At 41.3% G+C, this 23,733-nt stretch overlaps 1 protein-coding gene across 5 annotated transcripts; it reads left to right on the forward strand.

Moving 5' to 3' along the window:
- Positions 1-1,718: 1,718 nt before the first annotated feature.
- HNRNPR (heterogeneous nuclear ribonucleoprotein R) lies at positions 1,719-22,718 on the forward strand. 5 transcript variants are annotated; one of them, XM_038160985.1, is made up of 11 exons: positions 1,739-1,860; positions 8,882-9,047; positions 11,316-11,434; positions 11,853-11,960; positions 12,480-12,593; positions 14,696-14,872; positions 16,750-16,885; positions 17,963-18,168; positions 18,869-19,018; positions 21,102-21,223; positions 21,415-22,718. In XM_038160985.1, the coding sequence occupies exons 2-11, from the start codon at positions 8,891-8,893 to the stop codon at positions 22,025-22,027; spliced, it is 1,902 nt and encodes a 633-aa protein (XP_038016913.1). In that variant the 5' UTR covers positions 1,739-1,860; positions 8,882-8,890; the 3' UTR covers positions 22,028-22,718. The 5 variants fall into 5 exon arrangements, with proteins under 5 accessions (XP_038016915.1, XP_038016913.1, XP_038016914.1 ...); XM_038160984.1 differs by lacking the exon at positions 1,739-1,860 and adding an exon at positions 2,550-2,704; XM_038160983.1 differs by lacking the exon at positions 1,739-1,860 and adding an exon at positions 2,554-2,704 and having other exon boundaries at positions 8,879-9,047.
- Positions 22,719-23,733: the final 1,015 nt, after the last annotated feature.

The raw sequence follows: 23,733 nt of genomic DNA on the forward strand, positions 1-23,733 counted from the left end.
CCTGAGTATTTCCCTGCTGTAGAGGTGGTGGAACACACTGGGGGTGCTCAGAGAGTTCCTTACTGATAAATAAAGCTTGAAGATTTTCAAGACAGACCTCTCCCTGAAAGCCTGGGATTTAGCAAACACGTAAGAGCTGCCTGCAGGGCTCCACAGAACAAGATATTTACTGGAGGTGGGCACATCTGCAACGTATTATCCATAACATGCTGCACTAATGATTGGTCAGGATAAGAAGTCTAGAACATCAGGAAATGTCATATTCCACATATAAGTTAACAGCTCACCTACAAATTACAGCAGATTCAAGTCTGTCATCTTGCTGCTGATGTGGAACACACAGGAATTTCAGCCCAGTGTGGAAGAGAAGTGACAGACTGATGGGAACACGCTGAGCCTCAGCAACCTCTGGCCACTGAACACAGGAAAATGGCAACAGGTTGCAGAGTAAGTATATGGAGCTGTGGAAAAGCTGGATCCCTTCACTTGCTTTGCTCTGTCCCCTCAGGGGTGCTGGAGGAGCAGAGCAGGGCAGCCTCCTTGCCAGAGGCAGGGGGACTGTTCTGCCCTCCCAGCTCTCAGCAGCTGAGATTAACCCTCTCCTTGGTTCCAAGACGATTTTTGTTTTGGCTTGGCCCGGGACTAAATCAGATCTCACATTTACCTGTTCAGCTCCAATCACAGAGAGCTGTAGCTAGTCTCATTCTGGGATTTTCTAGCAAAAATTAAATTTTTTTGAGCAAAAACTTAAATTTCATCATCTCAGAGCATCCAGGGCCTCCTCTCAGGCACTGCTTGCTGTATGGCACTAACCCAAATACCTGCAGGCTATAGCTTGCTCCTGGCTAGAGGTGTCAGATCATTCTGGGCTGAGGCTGTAGTGTGTAACTGGTTGAGACCAAAGAACAAAGCACTGCAAAGCACACAGAACCTAGGGTGGGAGTTGCTAGAAATATTCTGGCAATTATTCTCAATATACATTTTGCTCATTAGCCTCATCATGTTCAGTTGCCAGCTGATGGGACATATGTCATTATACTTCATAATTCATTCCTAGATACTATAATAGAAAAAATTTAAGAGCTTTACAAGACATTTATTAAGCACCACTAAAGATGCTCAGCTCCCTCAATTCTTCTCAATACTGCGAGAACTTCTTTAACCCATCATTCTTAACTACCAGAAAAAAAACACTGCAGTCAATTGGGATGGACAAGGCAATGAATGATTACTCCTCCTTCCATCTCTACACCACAGTAGACCCAACACCCAGCACTGAAGAGCTGGCTCTAATGCCAAATCTCAAGAGGGAAGCCACTGAGGCAGTGCCAATTCTACAAGAGAAGCAGCATGTCTATCACCAGACTGGTTCAGCAAGACAGACTGAACTCCTCCAGTATCTGCACAACTTTGCCTCCAGCTGCTGGCTTGGAAACATTGGGCATCACATACCACTTTTCCCACAAGTCCCACGTTACCAGTGGTGGGATATCACACATACATGATTCACCACACAGGTAAATGCCATCTTCAGGAGAGTAATTCTGGGGTGAAGGTACTGGAAGAACCTTCTCTGAGAGTACATGAGCTGTTACTTTTGTTCACCAGACTCCAGACGCACAGCTGACATGACCGTAGGAACACACACAGGTTCTCTGGGTTTAATTTGACACAGCACTCTGGGACTCAGCCTGAGCCAAGCCAGCACACATTGACTTCCACGTTATGCAACAGCATGACAAGCACGTGAAGCCAGCCCGACACCACCGCTGCCAACAGGCCGATTTCTTCCTGACTTATCTATTTATTGTGTCCAGCCTGCACTCATCGAGATCCTAATCAAGAAAATCTGGTGAGCAGGCAAGTAAGACTTAATCACCGATTAATTACAGATTAGCAGCTGCAGAGCCCCGCACGCCAGAGTCCTGAGATGAGCCTGACCCGCACTCCCGCAGCCGCATGGCTTCTCCTCCTTGCCTCGGGCCTGGGGGGGCAACGCGGCCAGACCCGGGCCGGGGGCTCACACGAGCCACGGCCTGGAGAGCGCAGGAGGCCTCGCGGGCAGGCCGGGCCGCGCCGGGGTCCCGGGGGCGCCGCGGGGAGCAGGGCCGGGGGCAGCTCCGGCCAGGGGACAGCTCCGGCCTGGAGTCCCGGGGGTAGGTCCGGCCCAGGGTGCCGGGGGTAGCTCCGGCCCGGAGTCCCGGGGGTAGCTCCGGCCCGGAGTCCCGGGGGTAGCTCCGGCCCGGAGTCCCGGGGGCAGCTCCAGCCCAGGGTGCCGGGGGCAGCACCGGCCCGGAGTCGCCCCCTCAGCGCAGGCCCCGCCCCGGCGCGAGGGGCGGGCCCGAGCGCAGCGGCCCCGCGCGCTCCCTTTGTTCGGGCCGCGGGAGGCGCTGCCCCTTTAAATGCCCCCAGTCCAGCCCTACCGGCGCGCCGGGTGGAAGGCGCCCCGCGATTGGTTACGGCGCCTCCCTCTCATTGGCCGCCGGCAGGAATGGCGCGTCCCGCCTCTCGCATCTCATTGGCTCCGCCTGCTGCTCGTCCGCAGCGCAGGATTCTGAGTGGGCGAAGCGGCGGTCCCTGGAAACAGTTCCGGGAAACCCCGCGTGCTGCCGGGGTCGCGCCGCCGTCCATGAGGAGAAGGAGGAGCGCGCGCCATTTGCCGTCGCTGCTTGGGCCCGAGCTGCGCCGCGCCGGCCCCGCTCCGGTGAGTGCCGGGGCCGCCCCGCGGGGCAGGGGCGCTCCGCGGCCGCGCCGAGCCCTCCTGCGTGGGCCCCGCGAGGGGACGGGCAGCGCGGGCCGCGGGCAGGCCCGGCGCGGGCGGGGACGGGCCCGGGGCGCTGGCGCGGCGGAGCGGAGGGGGGCGGGGGCCATGGCGGGGCCGCTCCGCGGGCAAAGCGGGCGGGCGCGGGCGCGGGAGCGGCGCCGGGGAGGGGCCGGGGGCGGGCCCGGCGGGTGGGGGTGGGGGGCGGCCGGCCCGCTCCGCCCAGCCGTGCGGATCAGGGTTGCATGTGACGGGCGGCCGGGACGCGCCTCTCCCGGGGCTGTGGGTCGGGTCGGGTCCCTGCTCGGTCCCTCCGGGCTCTTAAAGCCCCAGCAGCCCCGGCTGCTGCGGTTGTGCCCGGTCCGCTCTGCCCGCGGGCACGGAAGAACGCTCTCGGCAGCAAATGCGTCGCTGTCGCAGCGCGCCCTCAGATCTTAGGCAGCGCATGATGTGGTAGAGCCGGCAGGGACAGCTGCACCCACCCGCAGCGCTCGGGTCCGCGCTTCCTGCTTCCATTGAGGGAATAACGCTCGTCGAGTACTTAAAGGGAAAACTGTCCAAAGTTTTGTTGTTAAGACGTTGTTTTTCTTAAATTAACTTCTGTCAGAAGCCTTTGCTAGATCTTGAAAAGTTTTGTTTAAATGCATCGTTGTTGCAAATACGTCATTTACTCGGTCTGAGCAGCCTTGTTACCTGTCAGTATTTGAACATGCTACTTTAAGTACACTATCTGTGCAGGACTACTCATTTTGAAACAGTGTGTTGGTTTCCCTTTCCCATGTTTATGGCTCTAAAGGATCCCACTGGCACTTCGTGCTGCAAAGGACGTTAATGCTCATAAAGCTGGTGCTTTGGTTTGTTGATTGGTTGGGTTTTTTTTCCTTTGAGATTACACTTTACCAGAGTTTTTTTGTTTTGTTTTTTACATGTAAAACTAATTAACGAATTTTGCATCTCACAGTGTAAGGTTTTTGTAACCTATGCAAATAATATTTGCAAACGAGCAGCGTCTGCTTGAAAATTTTGCATCCTTGAAATTGTATTTCCCACAAGCATTACATGTCCTTATCTCTCAGTTTTTCTGTCTAGGTGAACACTGTTAAAATAATACTCGGGTCTCCTGCTGACACTCAAGTTCTTAGTTCAGTCAAAAATCCCAATACTCCCTGCTTTGTTAGACATCTGCAAAATTCTTTGAGAAGAAATTCTTTGAGAAGAAATTCTTTAGAACAAAGCTCATTTCTGTTGAAGTGTTGCTTGGAACTGGAGTAGCAGGAGTGTTGTTTAGTACAGCCCAGACAACCGGATGAGCTATGAATAGCCAACTGGAGTGAGAAATGAGCATGGGCAGACTTTATGGTTTAGGTTAGCAAAACACAGGAGCTCTTGGTGCAGTCAGTGGTTTTGAGTGGCACTGATGGGCACGCTGCTAACCTGCTGTGCTAAATCATCTCCCAGTCATCGTTGTGTGGGTGCTGAGCAGAGTTTGATTCTCTCTGGGCTGTGCTGCTCCCTTGCTTAGCATCATACTGGAGGCTCTCAGATTTTTCCAGGGGGCTGTGGAGTGAGCAGGGCTGAGCTGGAGAAGTGAGGGTGCTGGCTGCATTTCGGCTTACAGGTAGTGAGAAGTCCTGGCTACTGTGTAAAGGTCTTCAGGCTGTGATTACTTCAAAATAAGGTTTCATGTAATTCATGCCAAGAAACGCCTAGCATGTCATGATTAAGCTATTAAAATGTGTTTTCTGTGGTTGAATAAGCTAAGGTATAAAAGAAATGGCTATAATGCCTTCATGTACAGAGTAAAGGGCCCACCCGTTTGTACATGCTTTCATGTATGGAAATGCTTCTGAACAGGTGAGGTTTTAATAAAATCCCAGTTCAGACTTTAAATGTGAGTTCTTATTTTCCCCCCACTTGCATGTTTATCTTCCTTGCTTGACAAGAATCTTGAAGTGTGAGGCATAACTATAGGGACTACATTTGTTTTCTTGTGGTCAGTTGAAACAACAAAACCAAACAAATGTCCCCCAAACTTCCTTCAGTGTTATTTTTAACATGATTTAACTGAACTGCTTGACACAGATGATATATTGGTTAGGAGTAGCAACATAAGCAAGTGCAATGACTTGATGCAGAGTTTTTCTGTATGCATTAGTTGACTTCCTGTGCCCCTGAGCTAAACGTGTTCCATTCCTGCACGAAGCTAAGCTTTCAGCAGCAAAACCAGTATTGGTGTATAATCACTGAAGTTCGTTATGGTCCTTTTAGATATTGCCCTTTGGCCAGAAATTTTCTGTTCCTTCTCAATTAAGCTGTTCCTAAGCATGTTTTGAGTTAACTAGACTGAATTTATAATTAATTGGATGGAGTTATACTTAGATAGTCTGTAGGTGGCAACCTCTGTTAGAGGCATGGTATAAGATAAAGGGAATAGTAACATCATGGCTGTTTATCCAGCGATTGTCAGATTAAGGCTGTGATCAGGTATCTCTTTTCAAGATGCCATACACTTTGAGGACCACATCTCTGTTAATTTCTTTTATTTTGCAGAAAAATAACTAATTGAGCCATTTAAGTTATGAAACACTGGAAGCGCCTGTAGTTTTAACTTTCTACTTGTCATACCAGAGCTTAAAAAAGGGGCTAGTAACTTTGTAAATGACTCTCGAGATGCAGGAATTTTGGATGAAAGATAGTGAACTATCTAAAACCAGCTAAAACCACACTTTTTATCATGAGGTATTTACAGTCTTCATCAAGGCATTGTTTGCAACTACAGTGTGAAACTTGAAACAAGATCCTCTGGTATGCAGTTAGGAGGTGTGAGGGTAGGCAACATCTTGGGCACCAGTGAGAATTCTCCCTGCCTATGTAAAACTGTCCCCGAAGTCTGTTATTTACTTCTGCTCATTTGGTAAGCATGGTTTTGTGTACACTGTTCTAAACTCATCCATTTCTACATGTTTTAAAAACAAACGCGTATCTCACATGTACTTATATATAAATTCTTTACTTATAATCCACCCTTGAAGTCTTTCCAATTCAGCCAGTGTCCTCTTTTCCGGATATTTTAATATTGAATGCAGATGAAAAACGGAGCGTGTGCGGGTGCTGCTCTGTCAGGCTGAGTCACATGGCTCACTGCGCATGCAAACAGAGATAGCACTCCTCTTTACCATGCTTTTAATATCTTTTAGAGCAGAATAAAAATGTTAAAGTAATCAGTGTGTGTTTTACTTACTAGATAAAATTACGTTAAAATATTTTTTTGTTAACTACAGCTAACTGATGTTACCTAGAGGGAGAGCTGCACAGTATTTTTCAGCCATGACTTTCACCCACATATCTCTGCTGAACTCAGAGGGAAGATTCAGTGTTATAAGAGATGCAGTTTTGCTCGTTAGTGATTGTTGTGGAAGAAAAATCAATTTAATCTCAGATTTCAGGCCAAGCTTGCCAGGCCATTAGGGGTATCTATTGCTATGTCTGTGAAAAGAAATACTTGTCTTCAGGATGCTCTTGGTACCTGAATATTCTGGTAGCTGTGTCACTTCAGAATTTTCTACAGCGTATTTCTTTAGGAAAACCTTTTAAATAAAGTTTTTATAAGAGGAAATAGCTGAAATTTGAACCCAAACTGAACACGCATTGCATTTGACTTTAGTTCTTTATGAACTAAATGTGAAGTGAAAATAAACAATACAGCTAATAAATTACAAAGCTGAGTATTAATTTAAATTGCCTAAAAGCCTACTTTAAAAGGCCTTTGAGCTGTGGTGCTGTGCAGTAATCTGATTCTCAGGGGTTAGCTATTGCTCCTCTGGTACATGCTTGGGGTAGGCTGATACCTTTTTGTGCTGCAAATCTTGCCTGTCAGAAGTTTGAATCACTTTCTCCAGAGGAGGTGTTTCTCCCTGGGCACAGCATAACTTGTCAACCTTTTGTTCACTTACAGGCAACACTGAAAAAAGTGTTAAACTTTTGGGTGTGTGACACTTGGAAGCTACTCTGGGTTATCAAGAAATTGTCCTTGAGTGTCTCTATAAGCCCTTGTAGTTCAGAAGCTCGTAGAAATTGCTTCACATAAATTTTCTGTATTTCTGTGTTGCTGTAGCCTCTTAGTTCATTGTGGCTTGGTTTTTTGCTTTTTTTGGTTTTTTTCTGTGTGTAGAGAAGACAGTATATGTGCAATTAAATGATTTTGTAAGGCAGTAGGAAGGTGAACACAAAAATGCCCTCCTGTTTATATCTTCATCGTGTGTCTCAGCTTGTGAGTTTTTGAGAGGAGGGGTTGAGGATGGTGCTGTACCCGAAGCATTTTCAGTGTAATTACACCCCCTCTGCCCTGCACTGTTTCAAATTTGAGATCTTCCCAAGGCTGTCTAGCAAGCAGACACGTAGCTGAGTTTTGCCTCCGTGGTGTTCGTAACCTGCAGAAAATTGATTTTCATTAGTGTTTTGATAGTTAATATCTGTAAGGATAGGTAAGCATTATTGTAGCTTTAGGTAGCTTTTTTTTTTTCTTGTGTAATTAGGCTGTAGTTGCTTTTAAGTAAACTGAATTGGTTAGAAAGTAATTTCTCTTTGTCAAGTAACAGAATATGTGTGTGTGTGTGTGTATATATATATATACATACATATAAATATAAATATATATATATGCCATGTAGCTATGGAAAACTTCCTTTCTTTTCCACACTAATGGCTTAAAGAAGTGGCATCTGACAGAAACAGTGTGAGGCTGCTTTACATGTCTCTAAAATTGCCCTTCAAGATAAGACAGCTTTAGTAAAAGCATTACTGTCTGAAGAAAAATGATTTGGTTTTTTTCTTCCCTTGCTCTAGCTTGCAGATCTTCATAGGATATCTTCCAACCAGTTCATGAGCTGTAGTCTGGAAGGGTTGGGTGTTCAAGGGACTGTTAGAGGTGTGCTTATGCTTGGAGACTTGTTTTGCAGCTTAGTAAATAGCTTGAGGCCTCAGCATTTAAAAACAAAACTGTTCTTGAATCATCTTCATACCTGTATTCCAGTACTTAATTGCATTGCTCCAGCCATGCTGCATTGTCTACCTGGTTATCATTTCGCTGCTGCTCATCATCTTCTGCCCTATCATTTAAAGCCTGAGGCTTGTTTCACTCCTGAACCTAACAGCTGATCATCCTTATGTTCTCCGCCGGGTAGTCGAATTGTCTCTCGTCAGCCTTTTTATTTGAAAGCACTGAATATCAGCTGGCTGGCTAATTGGGAAATTGAAACAGTCTTTAATGAATTGGGCAAAGCCCACTGGAATTGTCTGGGAAGATAGTTGTGCATTTTTCAGTGCACGTATTTGGAATCAGTTTGTTCATTCTGAAAGCGAGTCCTTTTATTAATATAAAGTAATGAAGATGCTGCAGTCATGCCTTCCTTTTAAACCAATAAGGTATACATTCTTGAAATAGTAGCTGAGACTTGTACGGCTCCTATTTGAGGGAAACTGAAAGCATGGAAACCGTTGCGTTGCAGCTTCAAATGACAATGTCCATCAAAGTGCAATTTTTCTCTTTCTGTCCTTGAGATCTGACAGCGTCGTGAGGAAGCGTGTGGCTAGTCTTGTGCAGCATGTTGGGTTTGAAGGAAGACATGGCGACAAGCCAAGCGAGTGGAAAAAAGTACTAACAAGAAACAAGTATTAACATTTTTATACCTGAAGCTACCCTGCAGGGTTACGTGTTCACTCCGTTTGAAACGATTGGTTTAAAAGTAGCGGAATGGGAAATGGAAATAGCACTAGATCTTCTGAGTCTTTGCTGAAGGATGTCACTGCTGTGTCCCCATACATTCTAGCTGCTATGGTAACCAGTTCATGACAATCAGTAGATGGAGTTTAGACGTTGTTATGTACATGAAGTACATTTTTTAAAAGTTATGTAAATTCTTCCATGTACATTTTCCACAGCATTAAGGGTTGTACTTTCTTTCGGAACTTAGACCAGCTGCATCCAAAAAGTATTAAATAAAACTTGATACAGGTGATTTTGCAGCATGTATACAAATTAGTTTAGATAAATCATGCATTGTCCTACAAACTAGTTATTTCTGGCTTATTGTAATATAGCTCCTGAATTTTTTCCAGCAGCATAATAAAATGGCTAATCAGGTGAATGGTAATGCGGTACAGTTAAAAGAAGAGGAAGAACCAATGGATACTTCCAGTGTAACTCACACAGAACACTACAAGACACTGATAGAGGCAGGCCTCCCACAGAAGGTGGCAGAGAGACTTGATGAAATATTTCAGACAGGTATAATATGCATTTCTTGTTTCTGATTGGTTATGAAAGTGAGGGCATACCATTTTCAAATTTTTATAGATTAAGATTTAAAAATTAATTGTTTTTGATCTGTGTAGCTCTGAATGTTTTGCTACTTTGATTTCCCTAAAGGCAAATTGGGTTTGACATTTACTAATTACTTGACACGTCCTTGGAGTTGTATGTGATATCTTAGTTGCTTTAGGGCACAGAGCACTAGTTTCTTAGACGACAAATGAAGATGTATGTTTCCGCATACTAAACTGTACATTTTTTTTTCTTCAGTCCAAATCATCATTTTGCTTTTATGTTTCTACTGTCACAGTGATTCTAAAACACTCAAAGGCTGGATAGGTGGCTTAGTGAGGGAAGCAACTAGCTTGTCTTGCCTGGGACTACATTTGAATTGAGTCTGCCTGTGGATTTTTTGTTCTCTCTAGTTCTGAGTGGACAGTTTAATCCCTGTTGGTTATTACACTGAAATGTTTAGTCTGACACTAACAAAGTTGAGGACTAAGCTATCTAGCAACTCGAGTAATACCTTGCTGGTAGCCAGTGGTCTCTGCAACTTCTAAAGAGGTTTCTTCATATACAGAGGTTTTCCTATTTTGTTTTTATAACCACCCTATTTTATCTCATAGACAGAGGCTTTCTTTTCCTTTTTAGAGTGCGTTCTGTGAACAGATTTACAAGAAGCAGTAGAACTGCTCTACGTGCTTATCTTGAATGCCTGGGTGGCAAAATGACAGTTTTTGTTGAAAAGAGTTAAAATCACCCTGATCAAGTGAAGGCAGTTCAAAACCAATACCTTATTAATCCTCAGTGTGAAACTGGCTCATGTGGGTGATGTCTTTTGGAAGTCATTCACAGTGAGCTTTCTTCAAGCCTTTAGCAGCTTTTATTGGCTGTAGAGATGCACTTTCCAACTGCGGGTCACGATGACGTGCACTTGATGGTCTGAGAGAAGGTGTAAATAAATACCTGGGCAGAGGAACTCGTGGGGCTCTAACATGTGCTGCAGTTAGGTTGTGTTGTGAGGAGTTCTTAAGGAGTTTAAAAGCTTTTTAGCCCAGAACCTGACTACCAAGTATAATTCCACTGCATGAGTAACCTGAAAACATTTATTTACACTTCATTAATGCCACTGAAGGTGTTTGCTTTGTGGAGGGGTTTGTCAGTGAAGCAAACTACTTTAGATACTTGAGCCAAATTTGGGGTTGAATTCAGTGATTTTTTTTATCTGCTGAAGTCTTCCATGAAAGATACAGGTGCCTTCCAGTATGCAGGATCACTTCTGAAATGTAGTCCTTGGGCTTGGCACTACTGTGCATTTTCCAAATCAAGTAGCAGTGAAATAATCTGTGTATTTTGGAGATCAAGCTGTTGCAAAGTGTGTGGAGTTTTAGTATTTATCCTAAATTTGGATGTATGATTTCAAAATGTAAATCTCAGTCTATATGTCTGACTCCACAACTGATGCAAGTGCATTACAAAAGGAAAGAAAAACAACCCTGTAAAGATCCTTAAAAAGAAATGCTTCAGAACTGGTCCAGTGTTTCTTGGGGGAGTCTGTACTTGTAAAATTAACATCAGCATTTCTGGGTACATAACAGGGCTCAAAATAATACCTTTTTGAATTCTGGCTCTTGGAACTGCATAGAGCAACAAAATAAGTTTAAAAAGCCCCAAACACTGTTTAAGATACACATGAAGTCCACTGACTCCTGCTTTTTTGAAGCTGGAGGAAAGAGTGAACAAATAATTTTTGCTTCCTAATATTTTGTGGGGTAGAGCTTCTAGGTATTTGATCATCACTTGGGTAGTTCCTTTTTCCCATCCAGTAGGATACTTGTAATGTTCACCTGTCAGTTTACTCTAAAACAGCTCAACTCAAGAGAAGGAAGTGTGAAACTTAAAATGAGGGATAAACAAAGAAAATTCAAATCATTAAAAGTGAGCCAGAGTTCATTGTTTCAGACCCTGGTGTGTAATACTGCTTTTATGCAGCAGATTGCATTCCTGAATGCTAGAGACCTGTTACACATGGGATATAATCAGTTAGTGCTTAGGTATATACATTTTAATTTAACTTTTTCATTGTACTCATATTCTTTCATATCCTTGTGTAGGAATATATAATTAAATGTATAATTCTGTTGCTATGGAATGTAACTTTTTGGCTTTAAAAGCAAATTGCATAGTTCTTAGTTTGTATGAAATTCAATAGAAATCTGTAACTTCTTTATCTTTAACTTTTAGGCTTGGTAGCTTATGTCGATCTTGATGAAAGAGCAATTGATGCTCTTAGGGAATTTAATGAAGAAGGAGCCCTCTCTGTATTACAGCAATTTAAAGAAAGTGACCTGTCGCATGTACAGGTAAGGTGAGAGCCCCAGGAGTGTGAGCACATAAGTATAAATAGTGTTCTGGCACCACTGGCAGGAGAGGTGTAACTTAGAAATTCACTGATGCTGCTGTATTACATTTCAAACCCAAATAACAAGTCTGTTAAAAATTGCTTTAAATGTGTAGGTATTTGAGCACAAAGCAAAACCTCCCAGATAATAAAAATGTGCGTGCAATTGAGAAAATAGGTTAAAATGCTGTTTGGAATCTGATGACTTTCAATCTGACAAGTTTGTTCAATTAATTATTGTATTTTCCTGAAGGATTCTTTTGACACTTGATTTATTTCATTGGCTTGAAGTAGTGACTTCATGGTATGGAGTGTGAGATTCAGTGGATTCCCAGGGCTTGTCATACACAATTGAATTATTTTGTAAATTGTATCTACAGAACAAAAGTGCATTTTTATGTGGAGTTATGAAGACCTACAGGCAAAGAGAGAAACAAGGCAGCAAAGTACAGGAATCAACGAAGGGACCAGATGAAGCAAAGATTAAGGTAACGCTTAAAGATATTGTGCTGTACTAGCTGCTACATTATGTGTACACAGACTGAATATGAACTCCAAAAGCATCAATACCACCTGGATAAGTATATGCACACTAGGCTTTAAAGTGCATGCATGATAGAGATTCTGTAGAGAGGGGTTGTTGGAAATGCAGCTTTTTCTGATCACACAGTTGCCAAAATTTAAGCTCTATAAAAACATTGATTCCTGTTTGAGAATTGTCTCAGTTGTCCAGTGTTCTGCGCTTCTTGGGGTACTACATATAAAATGGAAAATAAGGGAAAAGGCAAACAAGTTCTTTCCAGTGACCTTGTAATATAAAACAAATGCTGCTGTTTATGATAAAACAACAGGGGTTTTTGTAGCTTCTATCTTTTCATCTCTACCTTATCAGGTGTGGCAAGGGGCAGATAAAGAATTGCTTATCTTGAAATGTTTGTTTTGTCCTGTATATTTTAACCCACTGCCCTCTCTCCTGTAAGTAGTCTGACTTTTTTTTTTTTTTCCAGGCTTTGCTAGAGCGGACTGGTTACACTTTGGATGTAACTACAGGACAGAGGAAATATGGGGGTCCTCCTCCAGATACTGTGTATTCTGGTGTCCAGCCTGGCATTGGAACAGAGGTTGGTATTTACAGACTAATCTGATAATTGCTTTGTATCCTTATGCAAACTCATAAATAGGAAATACTGGAAAATAAACAGTATTGCAAATTTAATGTATTGTAGAGGAAAATAATCTTCTATGTGTGTCTTAATCAGTCTTTCTTACTCCTCAGTATTCTGCAAAAGACAGGAAGATCGGTTAAAGTGGAGAAAAAAGAGATGGAATATACTAAAAAACTGTTCTTTGTAAAGTTAAGAGATAGTTGGAAGAGTTTCAAAGACTTTATTTTTTTTTCCTTCTAAAGGATGAAGTCTAGTCTGTAAGCAATTATTTGGAAATTTAAGGTTGTGACTGAACCTGTTCAGCTTCCTAGCAAGCTGTGAGCAAACTTAGGTTTGGTTATGGAAATGCTTGAACTGTGTATTTCTTCACTTAGCTATTTTCCAAGGTTTTAGTCCCTAGCAGGTTGTTTTGTAATACATGCTGAACACTTCAAACACTCTGTCACACTGCTGCCTGTCTGATACAGGAGTTCTTTCAGAGATTTTTCTATAAACCACCAGACTAGATTTGAGGAAACAATCAGTCTCCTTGATGTCTTTCAATTTATAGATAAGTTTTTCCATTCTTTGAGATGCTGAAGCTCTTGCATTTATTGTTGAGAAGATGTCAAGAAGTATCACAGTAAGGATTGTTTCTGAAGGGAATGTTCATATTCCATGAAGGAAAATAATTTAGTGGTGGTGGTAAATAATTAGAATGAGTCCTTGCACTGAAAGATAATAACTGATAATAACTGATGTGTATAACTTCTCAAGTTCTGCTTAGGTCTGTGTGCCCTATGCTAATTGAGGTTTTGTCTTTAAAAGCTACAAATGAGTTAGAATTAAGTGTTCCAGAAGTAATGACAATGTAAATATCTATCTAGAGGAATATCTTAAGCTTTCTAGGGAGATGGTGGGGAAAACCTTTTGGCTCTGCCATTAAACTTTCACTTAGTGTGATGAATCAGTTCCTTTCTTTTCTCCCCAGTCAGTAATGTTCAGTCAACATTCACATTGAACTGAAAGAGGCTAAGCTTTTAAGAAATGTTCTGGAAACCGAATTTCAGGAATATCTGTATAACATAAAGTATCTAGAAGTTCTACCTTGTTCCGTGTTTTTCAAGTTAGTCATATTCTCCTCATGAGTTTGTTATATTGGTGCATATATGGGCATGCTGAGTGTCTTTAGTTCTGAAACTCTGCTACGCCTTCAGTGTGAGATACAATTATGACAAGGCCTTACTGAGAAGGAAAATGTTGACTCATGGCTTTTTTTTCTACAAAAATATTTGAAGTTAAAATAAATTTATTTTTATCTTAATGGGTGTTTGGAATGTTTTGTTTGTATTAACAAGGAAGAGGTTTTGAGACTTCGGAGGAGAGCTGCAGTGATTAAACAGCTGGGGGGATCTTTCTAAGGAGACCTCAGCTATTAAGATATTAACTCCTCAACAAAACTTAACCCAAGTTAACTGTATGGAACAAAACCACAAGAACTCACAGGTTTGCTTAAGTAAATATTAAACACTTGATTGGTGGAAGCTGAAACAAATGCAGACGAGAAACAAGACTACAGTATATATTAAAAGGGGAAAAATGTGCATCACACAATTAGAAGGAAATTATTATTATTAAATTATTTTTCCATCTCTGTAGCTTTCCAAGGAAGAGTAATTTACAGAGCGATTTGAAAATACTGCAAGAGCAAGGAAGTGCTTGGCCCTGCTTTAACATATGATACCCAACTAGATAGTCTGTAAGGTCTTAGTTTTTAACTGCCAAAACTAAAACCAGGTAAGAACCATCTATCTATTCAGCAGGGGAAATTCACAGCCTCTTCAATATAAATAACAAACTCAGGTTTTCTGTGTGTAAAACCTCATACAAATGGTAGGAGGATTAGAACACTTGGGACATACAATAACATCAGCTGCTGTGAAGGCTGCACTGGTGACTGCAATGATTCTACTCTGCTGTTATCTGCATTGTTCTTCCTTTCCCAGGAATTTTCAAGTGTTAAAAAGAAGCTTGTATTTCTGAAACAGCTTTGTTTCAAGTGTCCTTTTCCTTTCTAGGTTTTTGTTGGTAAAATTCCCCGAGACCTTTATGAAGATGAATTGGTACCACTCTTTGAGAAAGCTGGTCCAATCTGGGACCTGCGTCTCATGATGGATCCTCTTTCTGGTCAAAACAGAGGTTATGCTTTCATTACCTTTTGTAGTAAAGATGCAGCACAAGAAGCAGTCAAACTGGTGAGTTAACTTTCTTCCAGACAGGTCAAGACAAAGTAGACAGCAAACATGTCAGTAATTTCTTAAGTAATGAAGTCTTTAAAGCATCCGTTGACAGACTCAAAATTTTACTTTCTTTAAAATTGCCTCCTGATTTCTTTAGTAAATACAGATACTTACAAGACTGTTATCTGCTGTACCTTACTGTGGCTGATCAGAATACTTAGGTGATTGACGGGAACCTACTTGATTCCAGCTAGAAAATACATTTTTTGAGCTTCAGTGTGTTTTAAGTTTCATCACCCTTTCTACTGGAAAGAGCTAGTTGAAGATGCCTTATTTAGCTGCTGCTGCCATGGGGAGGTCTCTGAGTTAGTTCCTTTGGTTGTTTCCAGTGGCCTTCAGTTCTTTCCAGTCATGCTTGGAAGCTGACATGCATGCACCTAGACAATTTGGGAAAGGACACAGAGCAATAGGGGTTAGAGGGAGAGACAGCAGTCTGACTGGGGCCTTGCCTCTGCCTGTGAGGAAGAAGTAGAATTAGGCAGATTGGGGTGTATGTCCCCAGATTTGAATTTGGCTGTGAAATATTGTGTATACTTTGAACCAAAACAGGTGAAATGCCTGATCTCAATTGCCTTAGTGGAATTCAGCTCATCCTGAATGAGGGATGAAGAAGAGGGGTAAAATCTGAACACCTTAGTTAAGCCGGTGGGGGCAGGGAAACCCAAAACCTGGAGAAACTTAAAAGCAGTTAAAACCACGTGGGCCTTCTCCTTGTGTCAGCAAGGCACCAGTGGGAAGGGCATTGATTGTAAGCAAAATGGCTTTGCATAAGATACAATGTGAAAAGCAGATTCAGGTTAATAAGTTCATAGCACCAGAACAAAAAGTTTTACCCTGTTAGGAATCACTTCAGTCTGTGAAGCAAAATTCTGAAATGCTTTTGTCATCCTTGAAGTGATATTGTTTGATAGTCTGTGGTACCTTAATGTTTTTCTAGAATATCAAGAAGGTTCCTGAAGGTCTTGCTGTCATTTTTAGGGCTTATATCTCAGCTAGATTTAGAATGGCTAAAAACCATTTAAAAGAATTGCATGAGATTTTCAGAAGCTGGCTGACGATGAAACATCCATCCTCTTCACTGTGTTTCAAAATCCTGACTAAAACAGGGATGATGTCTGCCTTGAATTTTTTTTTTCAAAGGTTGAATTCTTGTACCTTTAAAGGCCTATTGGAGTTCTTTGTTTTCAGAGTAATCTGGCTGTGGGTACAGGCATGAAGCAGTGGAGTAGATTTTTTATTAATAGAATTTTTAAATCTTGACAGTAAAATTTTTTAGTCTTATCATATACAGAGTCAAAAAAATGCCTGCTGTTGTGGGTGGGGTAGAAGCCAGATCACAGACTGATTTAGACTGTTGATTGTCTTGGCAAACCCTCTCAGTGTTCAAAGCTATCCAAGGAAAGAGGAAAAACTCCCCGTATCTTTAATGCTATGTATTTGCTTATTGATAACAGCAGCAGCAGTTGGCTGACAGCAGAGGAAGCAGTAACCAGTTGCTAGAAAGATCTTTCAAGTCTGAGATAAACAGTAGGTGAATAAACTTATGCAGTGCAATTTGTATATGGTGCCAAGTTGTTCCTGTTACTGCCGGTTTTTTTGCAGCTTTCCATTCAACAGGACTTCTGAAGTTTGTGGAAATCTTAAGCTTGGCACTGTTCTTCCAAGTGAATGCGGACTCAAAAAGAGCTGTTCTAGGAATTCTCTTGCAATGCCAATTCAATATGCTATGTATAAAAGTAGTAGATGATGAAGAAAATACCTGAGTTTATTATTTGGGAAAATTTTTTGCATAGTATTGTGGATAAAACAAATCAATGGCTTTGTTTTTTCAGTGTGACAACTATGAAATCCGTCCTGGAAAGCACCTTGGAGTATGCATCTCCGTGGCAAACAACAGGTTATTTGTTGGGTCAATTCCAAAGAACAAAACTAAGGAAAACATATTGGAGGAGTTTGGTAAAGTCACAGGTAAGACCTAATGAGTCCCAGAATACCATTTAGTCTCTGCTTTGTAGGTCTAGTTGTTTGGCAGATGTGTTCGGGTATCATTTAAACAGTTTTCAAGTTGGATTCCAAGTTTGAGTTTGTTAGAAATTTTATATATGTACTGTATCTTAAGGTGGAGTGAAAAGGGACTCGTGTTTGTTTTAGTGATTGTTAAATGAATGATGTTGTAACTTTACAATTAGAGATGAAGGTGGCTTGAATGAACTCAGAAACCAGCACACATGAACTGTGAAGAAAATAAAGGTTCCGATTCTGTTCCCTGTTTTAACTTTCTGTTGAAGGCTCTGTATTTGTTACTGGATCTGCAGGAAATTCTGCTGTCAACATGGAGAAGTTTTTTGGGGAGCCTGAAGCAAATGTATTTCTGAGTAGTGAAGGGGAGGAGGGAATACTGAATTGGTTTAGAGGGAATATTACCAGAGAAATAGTTAATAACAGACTAATTTTTTTGTCCCAGTTTTTCAGCACTCTCCAGTATGTGCAGCAAGTAGGAAGAAGAGAAGTCAGCTCATCAGTGAAAGGGTGCTTCTGCCATAGATAAGAAATTGAGTCACTTGCTCTTGTTCCTGTAGGAGAGCTTTAACCTCCTGCTTCTTTTTTAGGATTGCTATTTATAAGTACTTCAGGGAAGTGGTGAAAACAGAAGGTGAATATTCATTTAGTTCTCTCTCCTCTTTTTGGAGAGATGTGGAAGATGTTCCTTGTAGGTTCTGCAGGAGGCAGGAGAGAGGTCATGTGTTAGTGCTGGCTGCCTTTCAAAGATGTAAAAATGATTAAAAAAGTATAGAAAACTTAGACTGCGTGAGTTGCTGAGGTTGATGTTTTGCAGACCCTATTCTGAGGAATTTTAATTGCTAGGTGACATGTTTCTGGGTAAATTTGATGACTATCTGCTATTTGTTTTGCTTTTCTTGTGCTCCTACCCCCTTTCAGGTGCAAAATTCAAATTCACTATAAAACATGAGTGAAGGCATTTTAGGGTAGACTCTAGATTTTTACTTTCCTTTTGAAGCTCAGTACTAAAGATATGTTTTTCAGAGGGTTTGGTGGATGTAATTTTGTATCATCAACCTGATGATAAAAAGAAGAATCGAGGATTCTGCTTCTTGGAATATGAGGATCACAAGTCAGCAGCACAAGCTCGCCGACGCCTGATGAGTGGGAAAGTAAAAGTCTGGGGAAATGTTGTTACTGTGGAATGGGCTGATCCAGTAGAGGAACCTGATCCAGAAGTCATGGCAAAGGTCAGTGAAGACTTCACCGGATGCTCTTGTGCTTTGCGAGGAGTTTCTTTATGCCATAGTGACAAAGATTTGTTCCAGCTGAACAGGGCTAGTTTTGAGGCACAAAAACCAATTAGGGGGCATTTTCACAGTAAGCTTTACAAATGTGTGGTCTGAGCACTGTGGATGAGTTGCCATTGGAAGATGGTGGGAATGTGCTGTTACTGAGTGCTGTTAACATCTGAGCTAGTCCTGTGCAGGGTTATCCTGCTGGATTGACACGTCAGGCTGTGCATTTTCTGCTTTAGCTGTAATCAATACCAGGTAGGTATTGTGTAAAACTATTTTCCAGAGTGAGATAAAGGTGAAGTTCAGCATGGGGAATGGATGTGCGTTTTATCCCAGTGTTTTGGGGTAACTCCTTGCTGTCCTTGAGGTCCGTTACTAAAATTTTGCTGGGATTTGTGGCATCCCAGAAGCAGAAAGTCAAAGTTGGATATCCTTCTGGTTATGGAGGGGAACTTTGGAAGGAGAGAAGTTGTAGAAACTTCATACAGGTAACTACAAGGCACATCTTTTGTTTTTTAAAACAGATTCAGAATTAGTAAAGTTACCCACATTTCTTTAAGCAACAAAAAAGGGAATAATATCTTACTAGTTGGGAGTTTCCTTTGAGGTTTGACTTTTAAAGATTATAGCTTTCTTCTCATTTTTTCACCAGGTTAAAGTTTTATTTGTAAGAAACTTGGCCACTACTGTGACAGAAGAAATTCTTGAGAAATCCTTTTCTGAATTTGGAAAGCTGGAAAGAGTAAAGAAGTTGAAGGATTATGCATTTGTTCATTTTGAGGACAGAGGTGCAGCAGTGAAGGTAGGTTAATTATTCTTTCCTAGTTAAGTTGGTGAGAGCACTTTATTTTTTACGAATGGTTTTAAGAAATTTCTTTACAGTAAATACCTCAGTAAGACGAACCGTAGAGCCCATTTAATAAGGTTCCCATTGTGAGAATTTCAATGCTAATAATTTTGTTCCTATGATTTCAGTAGCTAGGAGGATGTGAAACTTGAAAGGACAAAACTGTAGCAAGTTAACAAGTAGACTGGAAAAGAGGTGTAGAGCAATGCAGGAGAGTCTAGAGAAGAGGAAAAAAAAAAGATCAACCTAGACAATTTTTCTGAGGAAACACTGGCAGAAGGTATCAGTTGTCTCTCAAAGACCCCTATTTAAAGGCTGTGTGTAGTTTTGGAGTGACAAAAGTATCAAATAGAAATTGGGAGGTAATTAAAAAATGCTTTGTGAAGGACAGGAGAGTGGTGTTGGCAACTCTTTAAGCATTGCCTGTTTTTAACTCTGTGTGTGCCCAAGGTTTCTTCTCAGTGACTTGTTAAATATTGAAGACCATTATTGTAAGCTTCAGAGTTCTCTTCCTTTGTGTCCCTGAGCTGTTGAGAAGGTCATTAATATCTGCTGTCTGTGCTTCAGTATATTGAATTGTGTAGAAATTACTCCATCTGTTTTTTAAATCCATGGTTCATGGGGTGAAGAAGTAGAGTAGGAAGTGTTCTTTGCATTTGTCTTGAAGCAGGTATATTGCATTAGGTGTATGTGGACAGTGTAAAGGCTCTGTACTGGATCTTCTTATCAATGATTTTATAGCCATTTAATTGCTTAGGATTTTACTACACACGAGATTAGGTTTTAGAATACTCTTGATTATGGCTTGAAGATGAATATAACTGGTACTTAACGAGGTTGAGGTTGCTTTGGATAGGTTTAGACCATGTCTGAGGGAGGACAAGTAGTTGAAACAAGGGGTAAGTCAGCAACACCTCTGGATGTGATTTTCTGTAGTGTCTGTAAACACTCTCCAGCCCTTTCCCAGTACTGTTACCTGCTAAATGCTCTGTTAGATTTCAGCAACTGGAAACTTGTAGCAGCTGAGAAAAAGACAGACCAAATGCATCACTAATATTCATCTCAAGCTGGAAACTATCACATCTGGCCCATGTGACTGCTTCATGGCCACTAAATTGCTTATGAACTTTGTGAGATATTTTTGTGTATGGACGTGTTTTGGCTTGCAATGAAGTTATGGTATTTATGTGTGGAATGCATGGAACTGGCTCATTGATTCTAGTGTTTACTGATTTCAGTCAGTAATCATGTGGAAATAAATTGCCACGATTTCTAATGCTTTTGAGGCTTGTAGGTATACAGACACAAAGTCTTCATTAATGAAAATATTAATACCCAAAAAAGTTTAATGCAAAGCACATAACTCCAGGTGAGGAATTAGGGGGTCTAGTCCTAATTGTACTTTGTGTATTAAGTTCTCTGTGTGGGTGTATTTGATAGTAAAAAATCGTCCATTTTCTGGAGGATTCAGGGCTTGCTTGATGAGATCACCAAGTTTCAGTAATCGTCTTTGGCTTTTTCTCCTCGAGTTTGTGTCCTCAGAATTACCTGATTTTCTCAGTCACTTGACTCACATTCATCTACCTGGGAGCCCCAGATGTAACAATTCTTTCTCTTGTGTGCACATGTTCTACCAGGCTTATAGGTGCAGTGAGTGTTATATGTCAGTGTGAGTAGTGAGAACTTGTTTATTTCTGAAAGGTTTCTAGGAGATACAGGAACATAAAAACTGGTGCCATGTCTGACTTCATAAAAAGAATTCTTAATATGTTTTAATCCTCTTTTTTATTTTACGATATAAAGAGTATGTTTAAAAAAAAATACCACTTCCCTGGTAACTTGTAAACTTCCCTGTAACTGCTGAATAAAGTGGGACTTGGAAAAGTGATGTGTAACATTCTGTTTACGTAGCACAAAAGCAAAGCACGCGGCACAGCTCAGCCTGGAGCAGCCCAGCTGCCTGGTTTCTTGCAGTAAGTTTTAGTTTCGTCTGAATGGGAAAAAAATTTTAGTTATTTTTCTTTTAATTTTTGTACAGGCTATGAATGAAATGAATGGGAAAGAGATAGAAGGGGAAGAAATTGAAATAGTATTAGCAAAGCCACCGGATAAGAAAAGGAAAGAACGTCAGGCTGCCAGACAGGCCTCCCGGAGCACTGCGTGAGTGTCACCCTCGCACCGTGGTAATGCTGCGGAGTGGAGTTGTGCTGTGGAACAGGGGCTGGTCTAGAAGAACCGAACGACTTGACTTGACTTTTCTCCGTGTTGTGTATTGTTAATCAATGGCAAATGTATACTGTATTTTGGGTTGCTTTTGGAGATAATAATTCTGCACTTCTTTTCCTTACTAGGTATGAAGACTATTATTACTACCCTCCGCCTCGCATGCCACCTCCTATTAGAGGCCGAGGCCGTGGAGGAAGAGGTGGATATGGCTATCCCCCAGATTACTATGGCTATGAAGATTATTACGATGATTACTATGGCTATGACTATCATGACTACCGTGGTGGCTATGAAGATCCCTATTACGGCTATGATGATGGCTATGCTATAAGAGGAAGAGGAGGAGGAGGAAGGGGTGGGAGAGGTGCCCCTCCACCACCTAGGGGGCGGGGAGCACCACCACCAAGAGGTAGAGCTGGCTACTCACAGAGGGGGGCACCCATGGGACCGCCGAGAGGAGCCAGGGGGGGGAGAGGGGGCCCCGCGCAGCAGCAGAGAGGACGCGGTGCTCGTGGAGCCAGGGGCAACCGTGGGGGCAACGTAGGAGGCAAGAGAAAGGCAGATGGGTACAACCAACCTGATTCCAAGCGCCGTCAGACCAACAACCAGCAGAATTGGGGCTCCCAACCCATCGCTCAGCAGCCGCTCCAGCAAGGTGGTGACTATGCCGGTAACTATGGTTACAATAATGACAACCAGGAATTTTATCAGGATACTTATGGGCAACAGTGGAAGTAGACAAGTGAGGAGGGATTGAGAATATTGGAAACATAGAATTGGCTATAGCTCTACATCTTTCAAAAGAAAAAAAATTGGCTTAATGTTTCATCCTTCAGTAGCGATTGGCTGCCATTTGTATTGGGCTGAAGAATCACTCTATTGTGTATATACTCGAGTCTCTTAGTTTTCTTTTTTCATAAACGCACTTGGACATTACTGGGCTTGCAGAATTCCTGAACTCCTTATGGGGTTTCAGTGCTTTTATCATTTTAGGCTTCACTTTAGCAGTTTAAAAGCAGGAATGGCACACTGTTCAATCATGATTTTGCAGAACCTCTGGTTTTGGACAGTTTCTTCTTTTTTTTTTTTTTTTTTTTTGGATTTGGGATAGACTACATAGGAGTATGCTGTACATAAAAGTAAAAGCTAGTGCTTTGTCTTAGTAGTTTTAAGAAATTACAACAAATTAAGTTTTCTTGTATTGAAAATAACATGATTGTATGTTTTGCATTCCTAGAAGTAGGATAACTGTGTTTTTAAATTGTTATAACTTCACACCTTTTTGAAAATCTGCCCTACAAAATTTGTTTGGCTTAAAACGTCAAAGCCGTGGCAATTTGTTCCTTGATGTGATTGTATTTCCAATTTCTTGTTCATGTAAGATTTCAATAAAACTCAAAAATCTATTCAAAACATTACCTATTTCAAATTCAATTGTGTCCTAAAACATTATTTCATTGGTAATTCTTGTGAAAAATATTGTTTTCAAAGTATAACTGCCTATGTGAGTGATCAAATTTGTGCAAAATTTCCTGTGCTTTCCAACATGTAGCACTGTGGACATCAGACTGAAAACTAGGAGAAATTACAGACAGCCCAAAAGGCACTCACTGTTTAATTGCTGCTCAATAATTTATCAGCATCTAATTTTGAAACTTTTTTTTCCTATTTAAAAGTGTTGAATTGTATCCAAGCATTCACAGAGATCTAATTTAAATCTAGTCTTCTAATGTAATGTGCAGAAGGAAGCAGATCCTACAATGGTGTTAATTTTGTTCCTTTGGTGATGTCCTGTGGAGTCCCTGTGGAGGCTGTTCTGGTAGGATCCAGCCTTATTGGATAACTGAGCCTACAAACACACAGGGAAATTATTTTGATCTCAAGCATCTTAATCTAATCTCAGCTAATATTTGACTAGGAATGAGAATTACAGCTTGGGTGCTATGGCACACTAAATTAATTTCTTGCTACGGATAACACGAACATACTCTCCAGATTCTGCTTATTTCTATCTTGACATTTTAATTTGATGTTCTGCCATGATGAACAATTTGCCTTAGAATTCTCCTGCCTTAAAATAAAGGCTGTTAAAAAGTTTAAGACTTTATCTTTTGAGGGCATTGCTAGCTACATTATATTATGTGTTGCTTTGACCCTTGTCTTGGACATTCCCAGATGTCAATTTTAACTGGCTAATCATGACATTACTCTTGTGTTGCATCTAAGCCATTCTGTACCACAATGAAGAACATTTGCTTCTCAAGAAAAGAGAGAAACAAACGGATTTATACTTTCTCTAAAGAAAACTATTGCCGGACCTCTAAATATCCAAATCCAATACATTGCTCATACTTGATTTACAGCATTCCAAACACAGACTATTGAGGAAGTTAAACTTCAGTGGTCATACTCCTCCCTTTGTCTTCTATTCCTGTCTGGTGTCT

Source organism: Motacilla alba, chromosome 23 (assembly GCF_015832195.1).
Source record: "Motacilla alba alba isolate MOTALB_02 chromosome 23, Motacilla_alba_V1.0_pri, whole genome shotgun sequence".
Classification (NCBI taxonomy): domain Eukaryota; kingdom Metazoa; phylum Chordata; class Aves; order Passeriformes; family Motacillidae; genus Motacilla; species Motacilla alba.